Genomic DNA, 18,639 nt, shown 5'->3' with positions numbered 1-18,639 from the left:
GTGTCAGGTGACCGATCAGCTGACAAATGATTGCAGGTACGCCATGCTTCTCATGACCTCTCTGGCCTGAACAGAGAACACTGTCATTTGTAGCTGTCAGGATTGCTGATTGTGCGTTCTTGCATTAAATGACCAGGTGCTGAAATAAAATGAAAAGTACACTGCATTTCCCTAGCTCATTTAATCAGCTCCCAAATGCAAAGCTTCTAAAGGAAACAAAGCTGACCATACAAGAGTAGATTGGATCGGCTGTCATTTCCCTTAATATTTGCATTACTTTTGGCTATGTGCACTTAGGTTCTATTATAATTAATTTTAGTTTTTTTGTTCTTTTTACTTTTATTTAATTTTTTCTGAAAAACAGGGTTGATAGGTAAGCTTATACCCACAATAGTTAATTGAACACATGCAATATAGCATTTGCATATTCTAAAACTGATTGAATGGTATTGCCCTACATTTTGGTAGCAACTGCACAGAAAAATCTTTACAGATGGCTCAAGACTTCAGGAGGATAGTCCAACATGCTGTCCTTATCAGATTGCTTTCTGACTGCTGATGTTGCTATTTTAAGGGGAACAATCATGATCAGGGTACGATTCTAGCATTTCCAATCAAATGTCCCCATCTATAATGGAGAACCTATGGTGTCTGTAGCCATTCAGGGATTTTAAATCAAATCAATAAGGATTTCTCAAAGGGACAGAAATTTCTTTGAAAAACTATGCATTTAAATATATCCATGTGGAAACATCTCCAAATATGCAATGCACTCAATTTAAAAAAACAGTTTTGGGTGCTGTGAAGTGCTGAGGTTTAATCAGGACCTCAAGCAAATAGCTTATATTGAGTACATACTTAACATACATATAAAATATCTACATAAGATTACAATGTAAATGTATGTAACATTTCACTTTGTACAAAATATTTATAATCAGTCAATCGGTAATAATGTAATAAACTGTTACATTATTACACACTGAAATATTTCATCCTGGATTCAACACATTTTGATTTTACTTTACTTTTATTTTTGTTTTATTTTGTTCATTGAACACCTATACATAGGTTCTTTGCACAACGCCCAGAAAATATGAATTCTATTTATTAGTGGTAAAACGTAATAATGGGTTGCAGACACAGTGGGCCTAATTTATTAAAGCTCTCCACAACTGGAGAGGCTACACTTTTATCAATGAACCTGGGTGATCGATAAAATGGTCGAGGACTGCTGGATCACCCAGGTTCACTGATGAAAGTTTATCCTCTCCAGCCTTGGGGAGCTTTAATAAATCAGACCCAGTAACTGCACATACTTTTACTAAAATTGCCTGTTTAGGAAAAATAATTTTTAGTGGGCCAATCCGGGCTTTTAAAGTCTATATCAACGGAAACAATATATATGAACCAGATTACTCTTTTGTTGTATATTTAACCAAAAGGAGCAAATATGTTCAGGATGACATATAGTTTAAGGGTACAGCCATTTGTTTCCAGGTGGAGTGAGCTGAGCCCCTCTTCCCCATTTAAATCAATGTAAATGAAAAAGTAATTTATAAGCTACACAAATCAGAAGTAATTAAAACTAAGTGCTGCCTCTGAACACAAGTGCTAAGCATGACAATTTTTAATTCATATTACGAAAGCAGTTATGACAGATTTTAAGTAATCCCGGAGACAGATTACCCATTTTTGTCTAACTGATCAAAAATATTACAGAGTGTATGACTAGTGAATGTTTATGGAATATGAACACAGCACACCATAACAAAATATCCAGCATGCAGTGTGCATTTTCCTTCCTGCATTGCCTATTCATTGCAGTTTCCAATAAGCCTCACTACAGGTTCACTCTGTCTTTTAGTTGTTAGAGGCCTTCCCAAAGAATACGCAGTGTTCTAAGATCTGGGGGCTTCATTCTTACATCACACTGACATGTAACAGAAAATGTACTTCTGCTCCATCTTTCAAATGCAAAAAGCGTACTGTGGCTGCCCCTGGGCTATGATAATCCTCTGCGGCTCCAATGTGTTAGGCTACGTACAGCACGAACGATCATGTACACATGAATGATGAACGATCAAGTGAAGGGGAGAGAGCACAGCAGGGTGCCACTTGCTCGTTTTTCCCCCTCCCCTCTCTATAGGGCAGAACAGTGATGTATGTACAGCACTCGTTCGTGCCTCTTTCAGTCTTTTTTTGTTGGAAAGAATTGTGAAAGATCTTTTCCAACAACAAAAATCTAATGTGTGTACTTAGCCTTACCCAGCAACCAAAAAGTTAATGGCAGCAAAGTCAGGTAGAAATCCCTGAGCCATACCAGCATCATATGAAGCACTACAATCCCTGATTGCTTGAATTGATGGTGAATTTTGTGAATATCAAGGATTGTAGGATCAGCTACCAGGTCAGGAAGTGCAGTTAATTTATTTCCCCCTTTTTCAAAACAAGTAATTGTCACCAATTTGTTTTGGGGCCCTCCCTCCTCATACTACACAACCTTTGATCAACTGAAAAGGGTGATTTGCTTTAAAGATAACAAATAAACCATGTGAATGGAACACAACAGGTTCAATGTGCAAGACACACTAATTTAATTGATCCACACATCTTATCAATGCAGTGACTACAGGAAAATTGAGGTGTTGTTTCACATAGACATAAATATAAAATAGCCTCCAAAGCCAGCATTGTTGGGGTGAAGTTCTGTCTGTGGTGGAAATATGCTTATGACTGTAGAGACGGCTGAGCAATTATTTTCAAGTAGACAAAGCCCAAACACTGCATATGGCAGCTGCCAACTGTCCCTTCTTTTAAACCAAATCCCTCGTCTCCTCAATTCTCCTCTGCTGTCCCTGTTTTTGGTCTATTGTATAACATTTTATTAAAAATGAACTATTTAATTACTAAAAGCTAAAATAAATAATATTTTAATGCAACTGATGCCTTAATAAAGTCTGAAGCTGATCTCAGTCATGTGACTTCACTGAGCAGAGGCAGTTTTGTAAATGCAGGAGGGCATCACATGACCTGCACTGCTCCAATCACAAAGCTTGTTTCCCTGCATTAGGCAGGAACACCTGGCAGGTTCACAAGATACAATTTTCATAAATAAGACAGCCACATTGTGTGTACCACAGTCCAATGAAGAGTGGACACCAATATTTGTTCACTTTATCCCTTATGATAACTTTTATGAAACATGTATGCACGTAAACTGTGTGCCAAAATTTTCTGTAGTTGTCAGCTGCAGCTCACCTGGGTCAGCCCTGACGTTTGGTAGGTTGGGTAAGCATACAGCTTCTGCTAACCCCAGAATACAATCACATACATCTGACTTCATGGCAAAAACAGGCTTCCCTTCCCCCATCTGTGATCTCAATGTCATTCTCTATCAGTTGATGTGTTTCATCACATAGGTATGTGCACTTTAAGATAAGAGACCAGAAGACACATTTCTAGCACACACATAAAAAATTAGCTTCCTTATTTTATGAATTCTCCTGAATATGAAAAACAAGCAGTTTCATTTCCAATCACAGCTTCCTCTTTGGATCGGCCACACATTGTTTTCCCAGCTCGAAAAGTCACTATGTATGTTATCTGTTAGAAGCAAAGGTCACGCAAAATATTATACATTACTCTAATTCTACTTTGTTATTGCAATCTCACCTACTGAAAAGAGCAAGCTCATCGATTATTAAATCACACGTGATAGCATAAAGAGGAAACAAAATCTCAGCAAAAAAGCCAAACAAAACAAGCCAGATAGAAATCCAGTGGTTGGGTTCGTGTTTAAGCTGTCATGGTCATACGTTGTGCAATCTCAAGTTCCCCAAACAATGAAAAAAGCCAAGTATTTTTCTACTATATGTAAGTGTATATGGAACATATACCTCCAAGCAGGATTTTTCTTAACGATGGCCTTCAAGTGAACCTACACAGCAAAGAAATATGGAGGTGCTGTAGCTGATCTCTTCTTCAGAAAATGCTACCTGTCTTTCTGCCATTACTGCAGCCAAAAGCAGATCAGGAGTTCTGAATTCTTTTTTGGCCACACTGGTTACATGAAGCAATCCAGAAAATGCTGAAGACAGACACCCAGCATTTATAGAAGGAGTCAGCAAAGGCAGAATCTACATATCTTGGTGCATAATAGGGTAAAACAAATGGCAAATGGGTTAGGCCAGGCTGCTGCTTTGGGTTAATATACATTATTCAATGCTGGAAAGTGAAAGGCCACTTGTTGGGTTGGAGTTAAGTTCTAATGGATTATTTAATGATCTGGGGGTCCTATTAAGCTGCATACACACGTTAGATTTTGGAGTTGGAAACAATCCTTTATGATTGCCCCCAAAAACAAACTACTGAAAGATGAATGAGTAATATACATACAGCCCCGTTTTGTTCTATGCAGAGGGGGGAAAGAGCATGGCCCCTGTACATATGTCAGATATGTCAGATTCATATGTCGATATGAGCCCTGTGGCTCATATCGACTGAGATTCATTTTACTTGTGTACATAGCCTAAGACTTCAGTACCGGTGTCTTTTACTGCTGGAAGGTAAGTCCCTGGCACCTGGGAAGAAGGAGGTTAGTACTCAAAGGGGTCAGCTTAGCTTACAATGGGTTGGATTTTGGGTTATGGTTTTGAGGTTTTGAGTCTAAAACTAAGGCATCACTCTGCACCCAATAACTACCAGTTCTGATACCATACATATAACGTTAAACTGATATCTTAAAGCATATCCCTAACCAATGAACAATAATGTAATATGTTGCAGCTTACAAATCTTTTGATGTGGTAAACGCATTGGTTTCCCCTTTTCAGTCTTTTTTCTTTATTTTCACTCATAGTCATCCTGCCAATACCACACTTCCCGTTCTAGACTCACACATCATAATTTATCATATCATAAGATCAGCAATGGAACCCTAGTATATACCTATAGCGCACCCCCTGCACTCTATACTATAGAAGAAGGTGTTTGGTAGTCAACAGAAACTGCTACAACATAATTTGTTCACTGGCAGGGAAGTTGTCTGCTGACAAGATTTTTTGTAGCATCAAGAGGTATTTTTTTGCAAAGAGATAAAAGAAAACCTAGAAAAAAGGAACAAATAAATCTACAGTCACCTGTAAACTTGGTAATCTGAACTAACTCAGAATGAAAACGTGAATCTACCCCTGTGGACCAAGGAAGTGTAGCATACAGTGGCATATAATTTCTAACAAATCTCTGTTCCTAATCTCTACTACATGTAACTATATGTGTAGCAAAACCAAGCAAATATTCACAGGCTGGCAATTTTACCAGCACTTTCATGTGTACCAGTTGAGCTATCCACACATAATACAGCTTCATTGTGAATTTTAACAACTATTTATTGCAAGGATATGTGTATTATTAAAAAATCAGATGGGTTGTCCTGGTTGACTCTCCATTGTTCTCCCCAGCGCCTTTTAGCTGGGCCCACCACCCTGCACTTTTCAGAAACCACCTGGCTGTTTTTGGGTAGTTAGTGATGAGTTGGGTCAGAATACAGGGGCTGACACCCACCTACAATTTCTTGATATCCAGCTTGAAAAATGTTCTGGGTTGAACACTGCTCTCATATTACTTAGTTTTTGAATAAAGCTAAAGAAGATTGTACAACTGACTGCAGTGTTCTAGAGTGATCTGTATCTATCATTCTTTTCCTATGCCATTATAAAATAAAATAGAAAATGCATCCACATTGTCATTCTTTCTGCTACACAATATAGTATGCTATCTGCAAACAGCCCTAAAACACTCAATCTAGTTTTAACAATATATTAATGTAAAAGGGGGCAATGTAATTGTTTTGGGAAATTGTAATAGTTGTAAATGTGCTTGAATCATCTATTGCCCCCTATGTGGTTTTAAAAATTAGCACAGCTGTCTCTATTTATTATTTCCCAAATATTACAACAAAAACAATACAATGTTTCTAAATAACACAGCTGTTTCTACAATCATATATAGTTTGTAATTCATGGCTAATGGAACATACAACAGTCACAAAGCATAAATAAAGCAGTATGGAAAAAAGGTGATATTGGGCTTTCATTATTATTACAGCATCATGGACATTTTTACAGGACTTCAGCTAGTCCTGAATATAAGAACAAGTACAAACAACCAGCGGTAACAGCCCCTTTTAGCTGGGCACACCATCCGGCATTTTTCAGTAACCACCCGGCTGTTTTTGGGTGTTTACTAAAGAGTTGAGTCACAATTCAGTAGCTGCCACCCACCTACAATTTCTTCCCACCCGGAATAAAAAAATGTCTGGGTTTTAACACTGATGTTAGTGCCTTCAGCCGTGTGATGTACAATGCGGAGATAATAAAACTAATGGGGAAATATATGCATTTCAAGGTAAAAAATACTATTTTACCTTTCCTTGTATGAAGATATAAAAGCTGGTCATTATGCATACAACATTTTTTAATATCTTATCAGTAATGCATAGGGGTTTAAACTACTATAAATTACTGATAGTGGCACTTTGCAATTGAACAATCTCAGCAACCTTCAGTTCAGGGGAGTGAAGTGACTTTGGCTTTGTACACAGGTTGCAGGTATCCAAGGTCAATGATAAACTGCTGCAAAATTCCAGAATTCTTAGTAATTGGTGGACCTGTGCAGCAGAAACAAACAGCAGGTACTCTAAGCAGTGGGTTATGCCCACTGTTACTGCCATACATCCATTGAACATTAAGATTTACAACAAGTGCAAGAAAATAAATAATAATTACTTTCTACTTACATAACACTGTGTTCCATGTCTTTTGATACTGATGAAAAACGTGGCACTCGTCTTCTTTTTACAGTCATATGGGAAATAACAATGGATATATTTGACTGTTAAAGAGCAGCAATGGGAGGAAGACAAAAAAACTCCCACCTTTATTTCAGAGCCCAGCAGATTGTCTCACGCCCCTCTTTGTACCCCAGTCTAACCTGATTATCCCAGGTATCAGCTACAGATAAGGCAAAGAGGGAATTGTGTCTGCTGGCAGTGGAGAATGGTCTATTCTGATGTACCTGTGGCTTGCTCAGTATTTTAGATCTTCATTGATATTGTTCTCATGCAAACAACAGGACAATGTGTCTGCAGTCAGAGAAAGGGGAAGCTGTCAGGGCTCTTCGCATTGTTTCCAAAATCAGGAATTGTTGAATTGAAACTAACCCTGAGGCCAAGAGGGCAAGTATGTTTTGTGCATGGCCTTGAACAGCACATTTCACTGAGTGTGAGATACAGACATAAAAGTATCAGTCTGGCTGATGTCATAGCAAATCATTTTTAACCATTCATTGCCAAAGTTACTAACAAACATAACTATGTTGCAAAAAAATGATTTCCTACTTTAAGGCACAGGCTTGTTTAAAAAAATCTGCTGTATGTATGTGGGTGTTTTTTGTCATCTAAGTTCCATTGTAGAACTTTTCTACTGTAGCAGAGAGACACAACTTGCATACAATAATGATTTGTGGTGGTAATCATTTTCAATGATCCATCAATGCAAATAAAGAATTCAATGCAGTACATAAACCGCAGCAATTTACTAACATGTTTCTTATGCTGCATTGTAAAAACTTGTTGGCACAACTGTTTTTTGTTGTCTACTCTGGTTTATTATTCCAAAAATAGGGACTTTAAAAGGCCGAAAAACAGTCAAAATATAGGTTAAAGTAGAATTGAAGATGCTCTGCTCTGCATCGGCATTTAACTTCTATTTGGATTTCAATCTTTTTTGTTCATGCAAAGGTGAGGATTTCCTTGCAATCTCGGCAAGTTGGGAGAGACAAATTGGACATCTATAAGTGTTAAAATCAATTCAAATGTATATGTTGATATGTACTTGGATGTGAGAAGTTTTGAGGAAGGGGAGACATATATCTTTTATCCCTAAGTAACAAGCTGTGGCCTAAGCGATTCCAGTCTTGGCCCAGGGTAATGTGAGCCACCAATACTTTGTTCATTGTACGTGCATTTCCATTAGAAAATTATCTTTACATCCCCATGATACAATACTCCTGATGAACCAGACAGGTTCTGCGAAATGCATTGAGTTTGGGCCCTAGTGCCTGATACACTGTTGTAACTTGGGTATTGGAGCTTACAAAAGAATTACCATCACCAAATATACATTGATAGTAGAAATACTTCATATAGTATGTTGAATCATGTTTATTGATGTTTTTATTTGTGTTGGATTTTAAGAATTGTTTAATAAGTATGAAATTTTATTATATATAATCTTTATAGTAATTAGTAGTAGTACCCCAAAAGTTCCACTATCTCTATATATCACTCCAACAAGAGTTGAAACTTTTTTGTTCAAACATTTCTATAAGGATTAATGAAATTATGCCTAAAAACCTGATAAAATCAGACACATCCAATAAAAATCCCTGACTTCTGTTATGGCTACTATGTACTACATCTACTAATACTACACTTTCATCAGTAAAGCTGAGTGATCCAGCAAACCTGGAATGTATTCCCTAAAAGTTGTTTCCTATTTATTAGCAAATGTTTTCAGTAGTAGACTAGATTCATTCCAGGTTTGCCGTACTGAGGAAAGTGTATCCTCTCTAGCCTTGGAAAGCTTTAATAAATCAGGGTCTGTGAGTCCACAAAGATGGCACTAGTATGGTTTAGAAATATACCAGTAAAGGGTACATAATAACACGTGTTGCAAGAGGGTTCAGAAACGGATCTGTGTTTTTTTTCTTTCATTCTAAATGATGGTCACCTCCATAGCCTGAATTCTGTTGAATTGTATTTACTTTCTGCTTGTATGTTATAAAACTAGTTTGAAAGTAATGCCTTAAGTTTTTATTTAGACTTTCTGCATGTTCATGTATGTTTATTTCTCTATATGTTTAAAACCTTAAATAAAAATTTACATTAAAAAAAAAGAAAATTATCTTTTGTGTGATAGTTACCAATACATATGATCAAAAAACATAAAAACTGGTCATTAGGATAATTTGTCTGTTGCATTTACACGAGTTTCACTTTAAACCCAATCTTTTTATCAGATCAAAAGTAAAAATCATCTCATGTGCACTTAGCCTTACACTTTGTATTTCACTAAACATAATTACAGATTTGTTTTCTTTCTTTGTTTACATTAAACTGGGTACATAAATCTCTTTTGAGTCTTTTGTCATTCCTTAATATTATTATCTTTATATAGCCCCAACACATTACACAGCACATTACAACGTCTATAGTCATGTCACTAATTGTTTTTCAGAGGGGCTCCTAATCTAATGTCCCACCATCGTTTTATGATATTAACACATCTAATATCACAGTCAATGGACTTTTTTTTTTTGAGTGGAAGCCAATTAACCTAAATGCATGTTCTTGCAAAACGTTCAGGGGAAACCCACAAATTCCATGAAGATATTGACTCAGCCAAATTCAAACCCAGGAGCCTAATGCTGCAAAGAGTTTTAGTCACTGAGCCACCGTGCCTCCCCTTACACTGCAGCACATTAATTGCAAGAGAGAGACATTATTTGCAACCAACAAGACTCTCCTGCATACATGTGGTGCAAAGGAAATTATGACAGCATATGAGAGAGAAAAGTTGGTGACTTGGTATTGTATTGCTTCTCTTTCATTGTCAAATCAGAAGGATTTAAGTAGGGAGGTGACACTTTTAAATTCAGAGATAGTGGTGCCACCTTTCTGGCTGTGCTGTCTAGCAAAGGTATATGAATCACCAAAGTGACATAATGACAAGCCCTTTTGCTAGATAAGACAGTTCATATCTGTGTGTTTTTACTGTGCTTATAGCTGCTAAACTTTAACTCATAGCCACATACTAGAATAAGGGTCAGCTTGCTTTCCACTAAAATAAACCGATTCAACTTCAACACAAATCTAGGAATGGTTACTATCAGAAGAAATGTCTGAAATGGATATTTTTCGATGAGAGGTTGACATTATTTTACATTTATTATAACCTTGCAGATTTTCTGATGTCCCTTGTGACATAAAGCTGTTCAACCTTTTTTATTGTGTTTATTATGGCTGTATATGGCTCATGAAAGAGTAGTGCTCAGACAATAGATTACAGTCTCATTCCAACAAGAAAAAGAAGAAATTGACAACTGTGTAATGTGTACAAACATTCATGATTGTATTCAGTAAAAATCTACCTTCTGTACAGATACCCCCTGACATTGCGCAATGAACTGTCCCCCTTGATTGGAGGATAGGAGGAGGATGCAGAAGGAGACTCCTTAATTTTCCTCTAACCCTTTACATAGACTATAGATGTAATCTGTACAATGCTTGTTTAGGTTTGCTGTCACTCAAAATTTCTTGTGAGGTTCCTAGTATCTGTACGTAGCTTTTGAATACTTATAAATGATGTCTCCTATACAAAGTGTAATTTTCAATCATTTGGCATCAGTCTAGGACTAGGGAGGGGGCCTTGTGAAAGTTGGAAAAACACAATTAGTTTTTTTTTTTCATTTACTCTTCTGTATAGAAGAAAAGATCAGAAGCAGCCTCCATGTGCTTCTATCACTATCAGACGAAGATCAAAATTCAGATCCAGATGCTGGATCAAGTAAGAATAGGCATATATTAAGCTGCCCATCTGTAACCAGTCTAAGCATTTTGCAAGCAGAGCATTCAGATTCATTAGATTAAGGCCTGAGGGGAAACTACAGCCAATCATCAGGTAGGATTTTGCTAAAGATTAATTTTTAACCTGGATGTACCTATAAGTACACCCTTTACAAAAGATACATCCAGTTTGTTGATACTATAGATCTATAGATATTATTATTATATTATATATACTATTTTATTATAATATATATTATTTGTGCAATGTATGTGTATGTTTTTCTTCTCACAGTGAGAAGTATATCTATTCCAGCGATTATTATTTCCCTCACCCTTTTACTGAGAACAAGTCTGGCAATGGAATGCCCTTCAAACTCATGGTCGATTGCTTCTAGTAAATGTTTCACCAGACACTAAACAACCCCAGTGTTCCACCCTCAGTGCAAACATTGTATGAAGGAGAAAATAATATCCAGGAACAGAGCCTTGGAGGTGGCAGATACCGTGTGAGAACGCGTTTAGAACTTCTGTTACTAACTTCATTACATATGTGATTTCATATTAGCACCAACCTTTTTATTGTTTTTTTATTATTTTAGGAAGGTTTTACTATTGCTGTAGAAAAAAAAGAAAACGTTATAATCAAAAATGGTTTGTTGTTCTGTCATAAAAATTTCTTTTAGTTACTTTTTGCTGATAATTGTAACACGTATAGGTCTCCTTCGGTGTACAAGGTAGACATATGTTCTATGAGATGTGAAGCCCATGTGCAACTGTTGTTCTATCCCACAGCAGAAAAAGAAGTGTTGAGCTGCACAATCTGGTTCTGGAAGATCATGGTCACTGAATAATTACAAAATTAATTGCTATGAATTTGTTACACACAAAGAAAAACAATGATGTGGAACAATAAAATTCCCAGAGCTGGCCATGGTTACAACATAATAGGTATTCTACAAAACTACTACTGAATAGTCCAGGAACACATAGCCAAAAATATAAGTAAAAAGGAGATTGGGGATGGAAAGATTTTTTTTGATTTCCCTGTTTCCTGCTATCATGTGTATATGTACCGTATGTATATGTTCTTATAACATGTTTCAAATAATGAATTACAATTTCAGTACTTCCAAATACCAACATGATTTAGTAAGGAAAACCCCAAAAAGGATAATATACAGCACTGAAACTAATAGTAAAATGTAGATGTCATACCAAAATGATCAGCATATACAACAGGACAAAAAATATCAAATATAAAAAGTATTATGCTTCAAAATACATTTTACTCTATGGATGTTGATTTGTCAAATCATTGCTTATTGAACAATCCAATGAATGTAAAATTTCATAAAAATGTACAATATTATAGACATCCTACATGAATGTAAGAAATGTCCTAGGAGGTCTATTTATAAGGCAGTAAATCCAACATTCGCTGAAACATTCCCTGATATTGAAACAATTGCTGTCATGGGAAACCCATGTACCTTAAAAGATTCCATACCAAGATATATATAGAATATAGAAATATATAATGTACGAACACAAAAATCATATTTTTTAACAACTGATTTATCTATTATAATCACCCTTATAATCACCCCCAAAACATATATTACAAATCAGAATTATTATTAATAATATTATGCCAGATATGAAATATTTATCATCCTCTAAATTTTAAAAATGTAAGGCTACCCTTTAAAGAATGACAGTAATTTTAAAATTTCCTATAAATAAGAAAGAAAACCCCAAAAATAGAAGATCAAGAAGAATAAAAAAACTTTATTGTTAAACTACATGATATAAAATATATATATATATGTGTGTATATAGTATATAGTGTTATATATATATATATATATATATATATATATATATATATATATATATTTATATATATATATATATATATATATATAAAAAAATGTCTGTAACTGGAACATGTGAAGAATGCTCGTGCAAATGCTATGTCCCAATGTCCCAAACTCTATGAATGCTACACAATGATGATCATACTATATATATTTATATATATATATTTATATATATATAGTGATAAATATATAAAAAAAACATAACACATAATACATGTAACCTCCTTTAAAAAATACAGCAGAACATACAAGGAACAGCACAGTAAAAAATATTTACTGACTGTGGAGCCAAGGGCTGAACCCTTAAGACCTAAATTCATAGCAAATGATACCATCTTTTCAGATTCCATCCAGCTTGGTAAGAAGAGTTCAATACAGAAGTGGTATTTTACTTCTAGCGACTTTCAAAAAGAAGTGACCATGTATAAACATATTTTACATTTTTGTATATTTATTAGATGTACATGGAGGAATGCAGAATATATTTAGCACATGATTAGTCACCATAACCTTTTGTAATATTGTTAGACAATAAACAAAAGGTGTGTCTGGTGTTACAGAAAACATGTAAAGAATAGATACTGAAGTAATGAATGTTAAATTCTGGATCTACACCTAGAATGACAAGTCAGAATGATCTCTTCACCCGCGTAATGACAGTCCCAAAAGGTGTACACACAGGTGCCCAAGACCTCCCAGTTTCTGTGTTGAATCTGCCAAAGGACACATCCACATTCCAGGATTAAATGAATGGAAACTTATTTATATTACATGGAATCAACCAAGGCCTGGTCCAATGGTTTAACCAGTCCTTTGGCTCTTGGTCACATACTGATTAAAGCGTTAATGACTTAATAAGTGATCCAGCTTTTAATCTATGTGACACATAGTGACACATAGTATGTTAGATTAATAGAACCTATTGCATGACTAATAGAAAGAGTGATGCTTAGAATTTTAGCTTTCATTCATTTATTAGTAAAATAATTTTTGACATACCTGTTGGCTGGTAGAGAACAGGAGATGGGACTGAGGTTCCTGCTCTTTCAGACTGATTTCCTCAAGTGGGCCGAGTTTCAATACGCAGACCTCAAGGGCACCGAGGACTCCAGTGTTTACTTAATGCTGGCTGAGGAGGTGCTGTCACTGCACAGCTTTACCTGACAGACCTTTGTACTCCCTGCTCATCTGGGATGCCTAGAAAACAATGTTATGGCTGCTTAGAGGTGTTAGGTATTGTATATTCATATAAAAAAATCATTTACTCATGTTTGGCATGAGGTATATAGCTGTCACAGACTAAAAAAATCTGCATATATACACACTTTGTAACATTTTAGCTTTGTGTGCCTCCCTACCTAATGGCTTATATACACAGGAACCGGAGGTGCCAGGCACTCTTCCTGGCAAGAAGTAGAGTAAAATTAAACAATCAGCATTCAGCCAGGCATCACATTCATTTTCGCACTGGCTGATCAGTTCACAACACACTTGTGTTTGTTAATATATAGCTCAACAATAATTGTTTTTGGATGTTTGTGTGCACAATGTGTCCAGTCTCTAACATGGCTGATTACATGTCTTTGGTATTACAGCAAGAAAAGCTAACTATGAGGGCAACCTGAATTAAGTAGTAAGGATTAAATCTACAGCGTATGACACACGGCCAGGTTAGAATTGATGGGCTTACCTTAATAATCCAACACCAAAATTACAATTTATTTGGCCTTTTTCTTTTTCTTAAGAATAATGTACTCAACATACATAAACATTTTCATAACATTTACAGAGGTATCTTTGTACCAATGGACCAAAGGTCGATGAAGACACTAAAAAATCCTCTTCTTCCTATAAAGACAAATTTATTAGTTATCTAGCTGCCATACACCACCTCAGGAACTATTAAATATGGCATCATACCTTCCTACTACTTGTTGTTAACCAACTGCAACCCCTTTATGGACTTTACACCCATCACACTGTCAATGGGACCCTAAAAACCCAAAACCTAGCAATTGGGTGAACACCTTCCTCGTCCTTCTCACCTCCAACTGACCATCAACACATACCCTCGGATCTAATCTTTGGTCAATGTCTCCCCTACTTCTGACCTTCACCTCCCAGATAAGCCTAGCATACTCCACCTCTTCCTTCTCTTTCCATAACCCCCTTTCACCCTGCAATGTAGTCCCTACAGTGCCTACATTGTTTTCTTTCCTGCTCAGGGCCCTCTCTCTCTCTTGCCCTACATTTGATGGTAATATTATTGCGCCCACCCACATCAAGAAAAGAAAAAAAATTTCTGTTACACAGTTAAGCCACCTTATTACAGTAGTAAGTAGGAAGGATGGCCTGATACATAGGTAGTCATTGTCTTCTTCTCAAGGAATTTGGTGGTGAAACTATGCAGGTACCACCATGTGGAAAATCAATCCACCATAATTTAAGGAACCCCTAGCAATCTCTAGAGGAACCTTGATAAAGAAAGGATGCCTAAGACCAGGCCTGCCCAACTCCATTGCTTCAGGATCAAGATCCGGAAAAAAAAAGTTTTTTCAACAGACAAAAGTAAATTTAGTAGAAAATGGCTGGAGAAAATGATGAGAACTGGAGTTGGACAGCCCTGCCAAAGAAAAGATCAGGAGTCCAGTAAAAGGTGAATGAATGAGGGCTGTACACACAGCTCTGTTCTATAGAGAAGGCGCCATGCTGTGTTCTCCTGCGTAGGAAAGTACCGTGGTTATCCCTGCTTGGTCATTCACTGAACTGCTGGGCCAGATTGATGAACGACAACAAGAACTGCTAGACTTTGAGTTGATTACAAACGGTCATCTTGTATGACAATTATCTAGCGTGTGTACGTAGCTTGAAGATGGAAAAGTTGCAAAATCATTTTCCTATTCTGCTCCAGCACATTTAACAGATGACTAAAAGTATAGGCTAGCTATCCCAGCAGTCTGAAACATTTTATCATACATGGAAATGCTTTACTGACAATCAGCCACATGTGAAGGTGGCTGTGTGTAACTCCTAGCAGCCCTACTACCCCAGGCCATGGCTTGTGTTGGTTTATGTAGAAATCCTGCCCTGGGCACTATTGCAGCAAGCCAGCATGATTCCTAGTTGTGCCATAGAACTGCAGAAGTGCTGAAGTGCCATCTACACCCAGAAAACATTTTACATCAATGAACACTTTAGAGCATTTAAGCTCTTTGTCCAGGCTTTTTGAATACTTATGTACATTGCTAAATCATAAAAGAGATAAGATAATCCTAATATGTTAGTGATACTACATCTGTATCATATAGCAGCTGTCCCAATAGGTTCCCTATCAATTTGTACAAATAAGGGATTATTCTGTCAGTTACTGCGTATTTAATAAATTATATACGCTTCCAAATAAATAAAATGTGTAGAATAATACATACCCATATCTACTAATCAGTATGGATTAATAGGCTAAAGATAATACTTTTTCCTAGAAAAAAAACAATATTCCCTAAATGCAAAGTAAAGCTGCTACATTAATAACTACCTGAATTTGTTTACTGGAATAAAGGAAATATTTATTCATCATAATACTTTGTCACATTGTGCGGAAATATGAAGAACTCATGGATGTTAGTCAGCTGAGGTCAGTTTTTTTTGGGAGGTAAAAATAGAATTTTGATAATAAATTTGCTGAATCCTGGCTTTCTCCCTGGATTTTATCAGTAAGTGCAGAGTACTTTCCTTTTGTTGATATCTTACTTACAATGCATTTTGTACAGATTACTAAAATGTGCATTAACAGTTAATGTTCTCAATAACAATTTCATTTCAAACCTCGGTTGTTTTGTACAAACAAAGAAAAACCCTGCAAGCTACAATGATAAAGTCTATATATACATATATATATATATATATATATATATATAGACTATAAAGACTATTTTCTGGACTTTAAGGCTATTTCATTACCAAGTATGATCTTTCATGGTCATATTTTCTTACTTCCTGCCTCGCACCTTCACTGTGACTTAAAACCGATCACTTTAAATACTCCAATAAAGTATAATAAATAAAATAAACTAAAAATAAATAATACATAAAAGGAAGAAAATGTTTTGTTCCCTGGCGATCACCCTTCTCAGAACAGAGAATAGAGGTACGCAATACCCTTAATGGGACAAACAGAAGCCCCAATCACTTAAATAACTTCCTCATTATTCCTTATGGTAATTTTTTTTCCCTTAGAAATATACGTCTAGTTGACTTTTTATTGCAGCCACTTACAGCTTTTTTTCTAAAATGGCAATTAGCAGAAGAAGTGTGTGTGAAGAAACATTACTGTTCTCCCTTGTTCCTTTTGGTGTTCCCCACTTGAAATTGGCATACAGCATGGTACCCTTAGAAAGTGGTAATCGATTCTACTGCATTATACTTATCTATTGTAGCTGATGTATTTGTTGTCTTTATTGTCACTGATATGGGTTGGTACTCCTACTGCATGGTATTGTTGTCTTTTGAATTGCTAATAAACATAGCATTTAAATAAATATAGAAAAAAGCACTACAGTGCTGATAATTCACATGACTAATTCCACAAGATAATTCCACTTTTCCTGTAATTGTAAAAGTGTCCAAAAATGCAGAGTTTCAGACTCAGACTGTGTAGAACAGCAAATTTTCGGGCCAGTTCACTCCTTTGTAAATAGGACCATATGGTCAGGTCTACCTGACTGAAAACATTATACATTCTCAGATCTGATTAGGCTCAGCAGTTGTAAAATAGATAACCAATAGAGGAAGTATTTACAAATCTGTATATAAAACACAACAATCAACAAGTTTATTTTCCAATAACCTAAAAGATGGACGCTCCAAACATGTAATAGAACTTTCTATATATTAGTAGATTTATTATGTTAATGTAAACGGGACACAAACTTTTTAAAAACTATTCCATGAACAAAATTTTTTTTAGAAAACTCTCTTGCCACCTTTTTTCATGTATCAATGTATTTTTCTCATAAAGGAAGTGATGACGTGTTCTTTATACTCACCCATCAAGTGCAGCCATCTACCCAAGTTTAGCCCAACCCCTGAGTTCCTGTGGCCCAGCTTAGCACCACCTTTGCAGAAAAATGTGTGTCACTTAGCTAGTAAATACTATGACTCTGAGCCAGCTATATGTATGCAGGAGGCTGATAGTCAGCATCCCTTAAAGATCCCCAGAGTTATCCCTTAAAAATCCATTTTGGATAACTAAGCTATGTTTTGCTTTTATAAAAAAAACAAAAAAAAAAACACTGCATCAGAAAGCAGCTGAAATCATTCGGAGGCCTTATTCAGGAGATCCATTAGGGTGCACATCTGTGCACAGCTCTGCTTAGCACACAATGAATTTTCGTCAATGCTAAATAAACTCAGGAGGCACTTGAGAGGCAATTAGTCAGCCTCTCGTACTGGTTACTGTGGGTAAAGGCAACAAAGAAATCACAATGCCATGAAAGTACTATACAAATAATTGCCAGGACAACCTTGCTGGTTGACCTAAATGTTACAAACTATTTATGCAAAACATTTATATATTAAAAAAGATAAAAAAATACAAAATATTGAATTACATAAGAGCTGCAAGCAGAACCTCAGCTTCAAATAGAACTTAAAACATAAAATTTAGAAATGTGCTGGCAGACTATTTTGTTTTTTTTTGCAGAAAAGACAAGATGGATCTCTTGTGTATAAAGGCTTCTTATCTGCCTGCTTTCAATCTTCTTTACAGTGTACACTGAATTTGAAAATACAGGTAGTCCCCGAGTTAAGGACACTTCCGACATATGGACCTCTCCTAGATATGAATGGCTTCCCTGCTTAGTCATTGGTGTGCAGGACAGAGGCTTGATGGGGGGAGGGGGCTGTTTCCAAGACTTGCAGAAGAAATCTTGTAACTCTTAAATGACCAAGACAAATTCTGCAGGTGTTTCTTTTTTGCATACCAAAGCACAGCTTGCTCCAGAAGTTAATGAATGTCTAGGCTCCATAAAGTTTTTTTTTTTTTTTTGCTTTGTTTGTGAGGATTTTATACAGTAACTCACGGTGAGGATTTATTAGAGTAACTGACACCATGTTGCCTAATAATATGTT

General features: G+C 36.1%; 1 protein-coding gene across 4 annotated transcripts in view; it reads right to left on the bottom strand.

The window, feature by feature from the left end:
- Window positions 1-18,639, bottom strand: part of RBM47 (RNA binding motif protein 47) — an 80,113-nt gene that overhangs the window by 34,130 nt on the left and 27,344 nt on the right. For 2 of the 4 annotated variants that reach the window (XM_072406293.1, XM_072406294.1), the window contains exon 2: window positions 13,510-13,707. The exons of 1 other annotated variant lie outside the window; for it this stretch is intronic. Coding sequence is in view for 1 of the 3 variants with exons in the window: in XM_072406291.1 (XP_072262392.1) it covers window positions 6,800-6,867 (68 nt within the window). In the remaining 2 variants the exon portion in view is untranslated. Of the gene's footprint in view, window positions 1-6,799; window positions 7,185-13,509; window positions 13,708-18,639 lie in introns of those variants that run through there. One more of the 4 variants, XM_072406291.1, reaches the window with a different exon arrangement.

The sequence above is a fragment of the Pyxicephalus adspersus genome, chromosome 3, assembly GCF_032062135.1.
Source record: "Pyxicephalus adspersus chromosome 3, UCB_Pads_2.0, whole genome shotgun sequence".
Taxonomy (NCBI): Eukaryota; Metazoa; Chordata; class Amphibia; order Anura; family Pyxicephalidae; genus Pyxicephalus; species Pyxicephalus adspersus.
The sequence above is the reverse complement of the archived record's forward strand: the minus strand, read 5'-3'. Positions and strand labels throughout refer to the sequence as shown.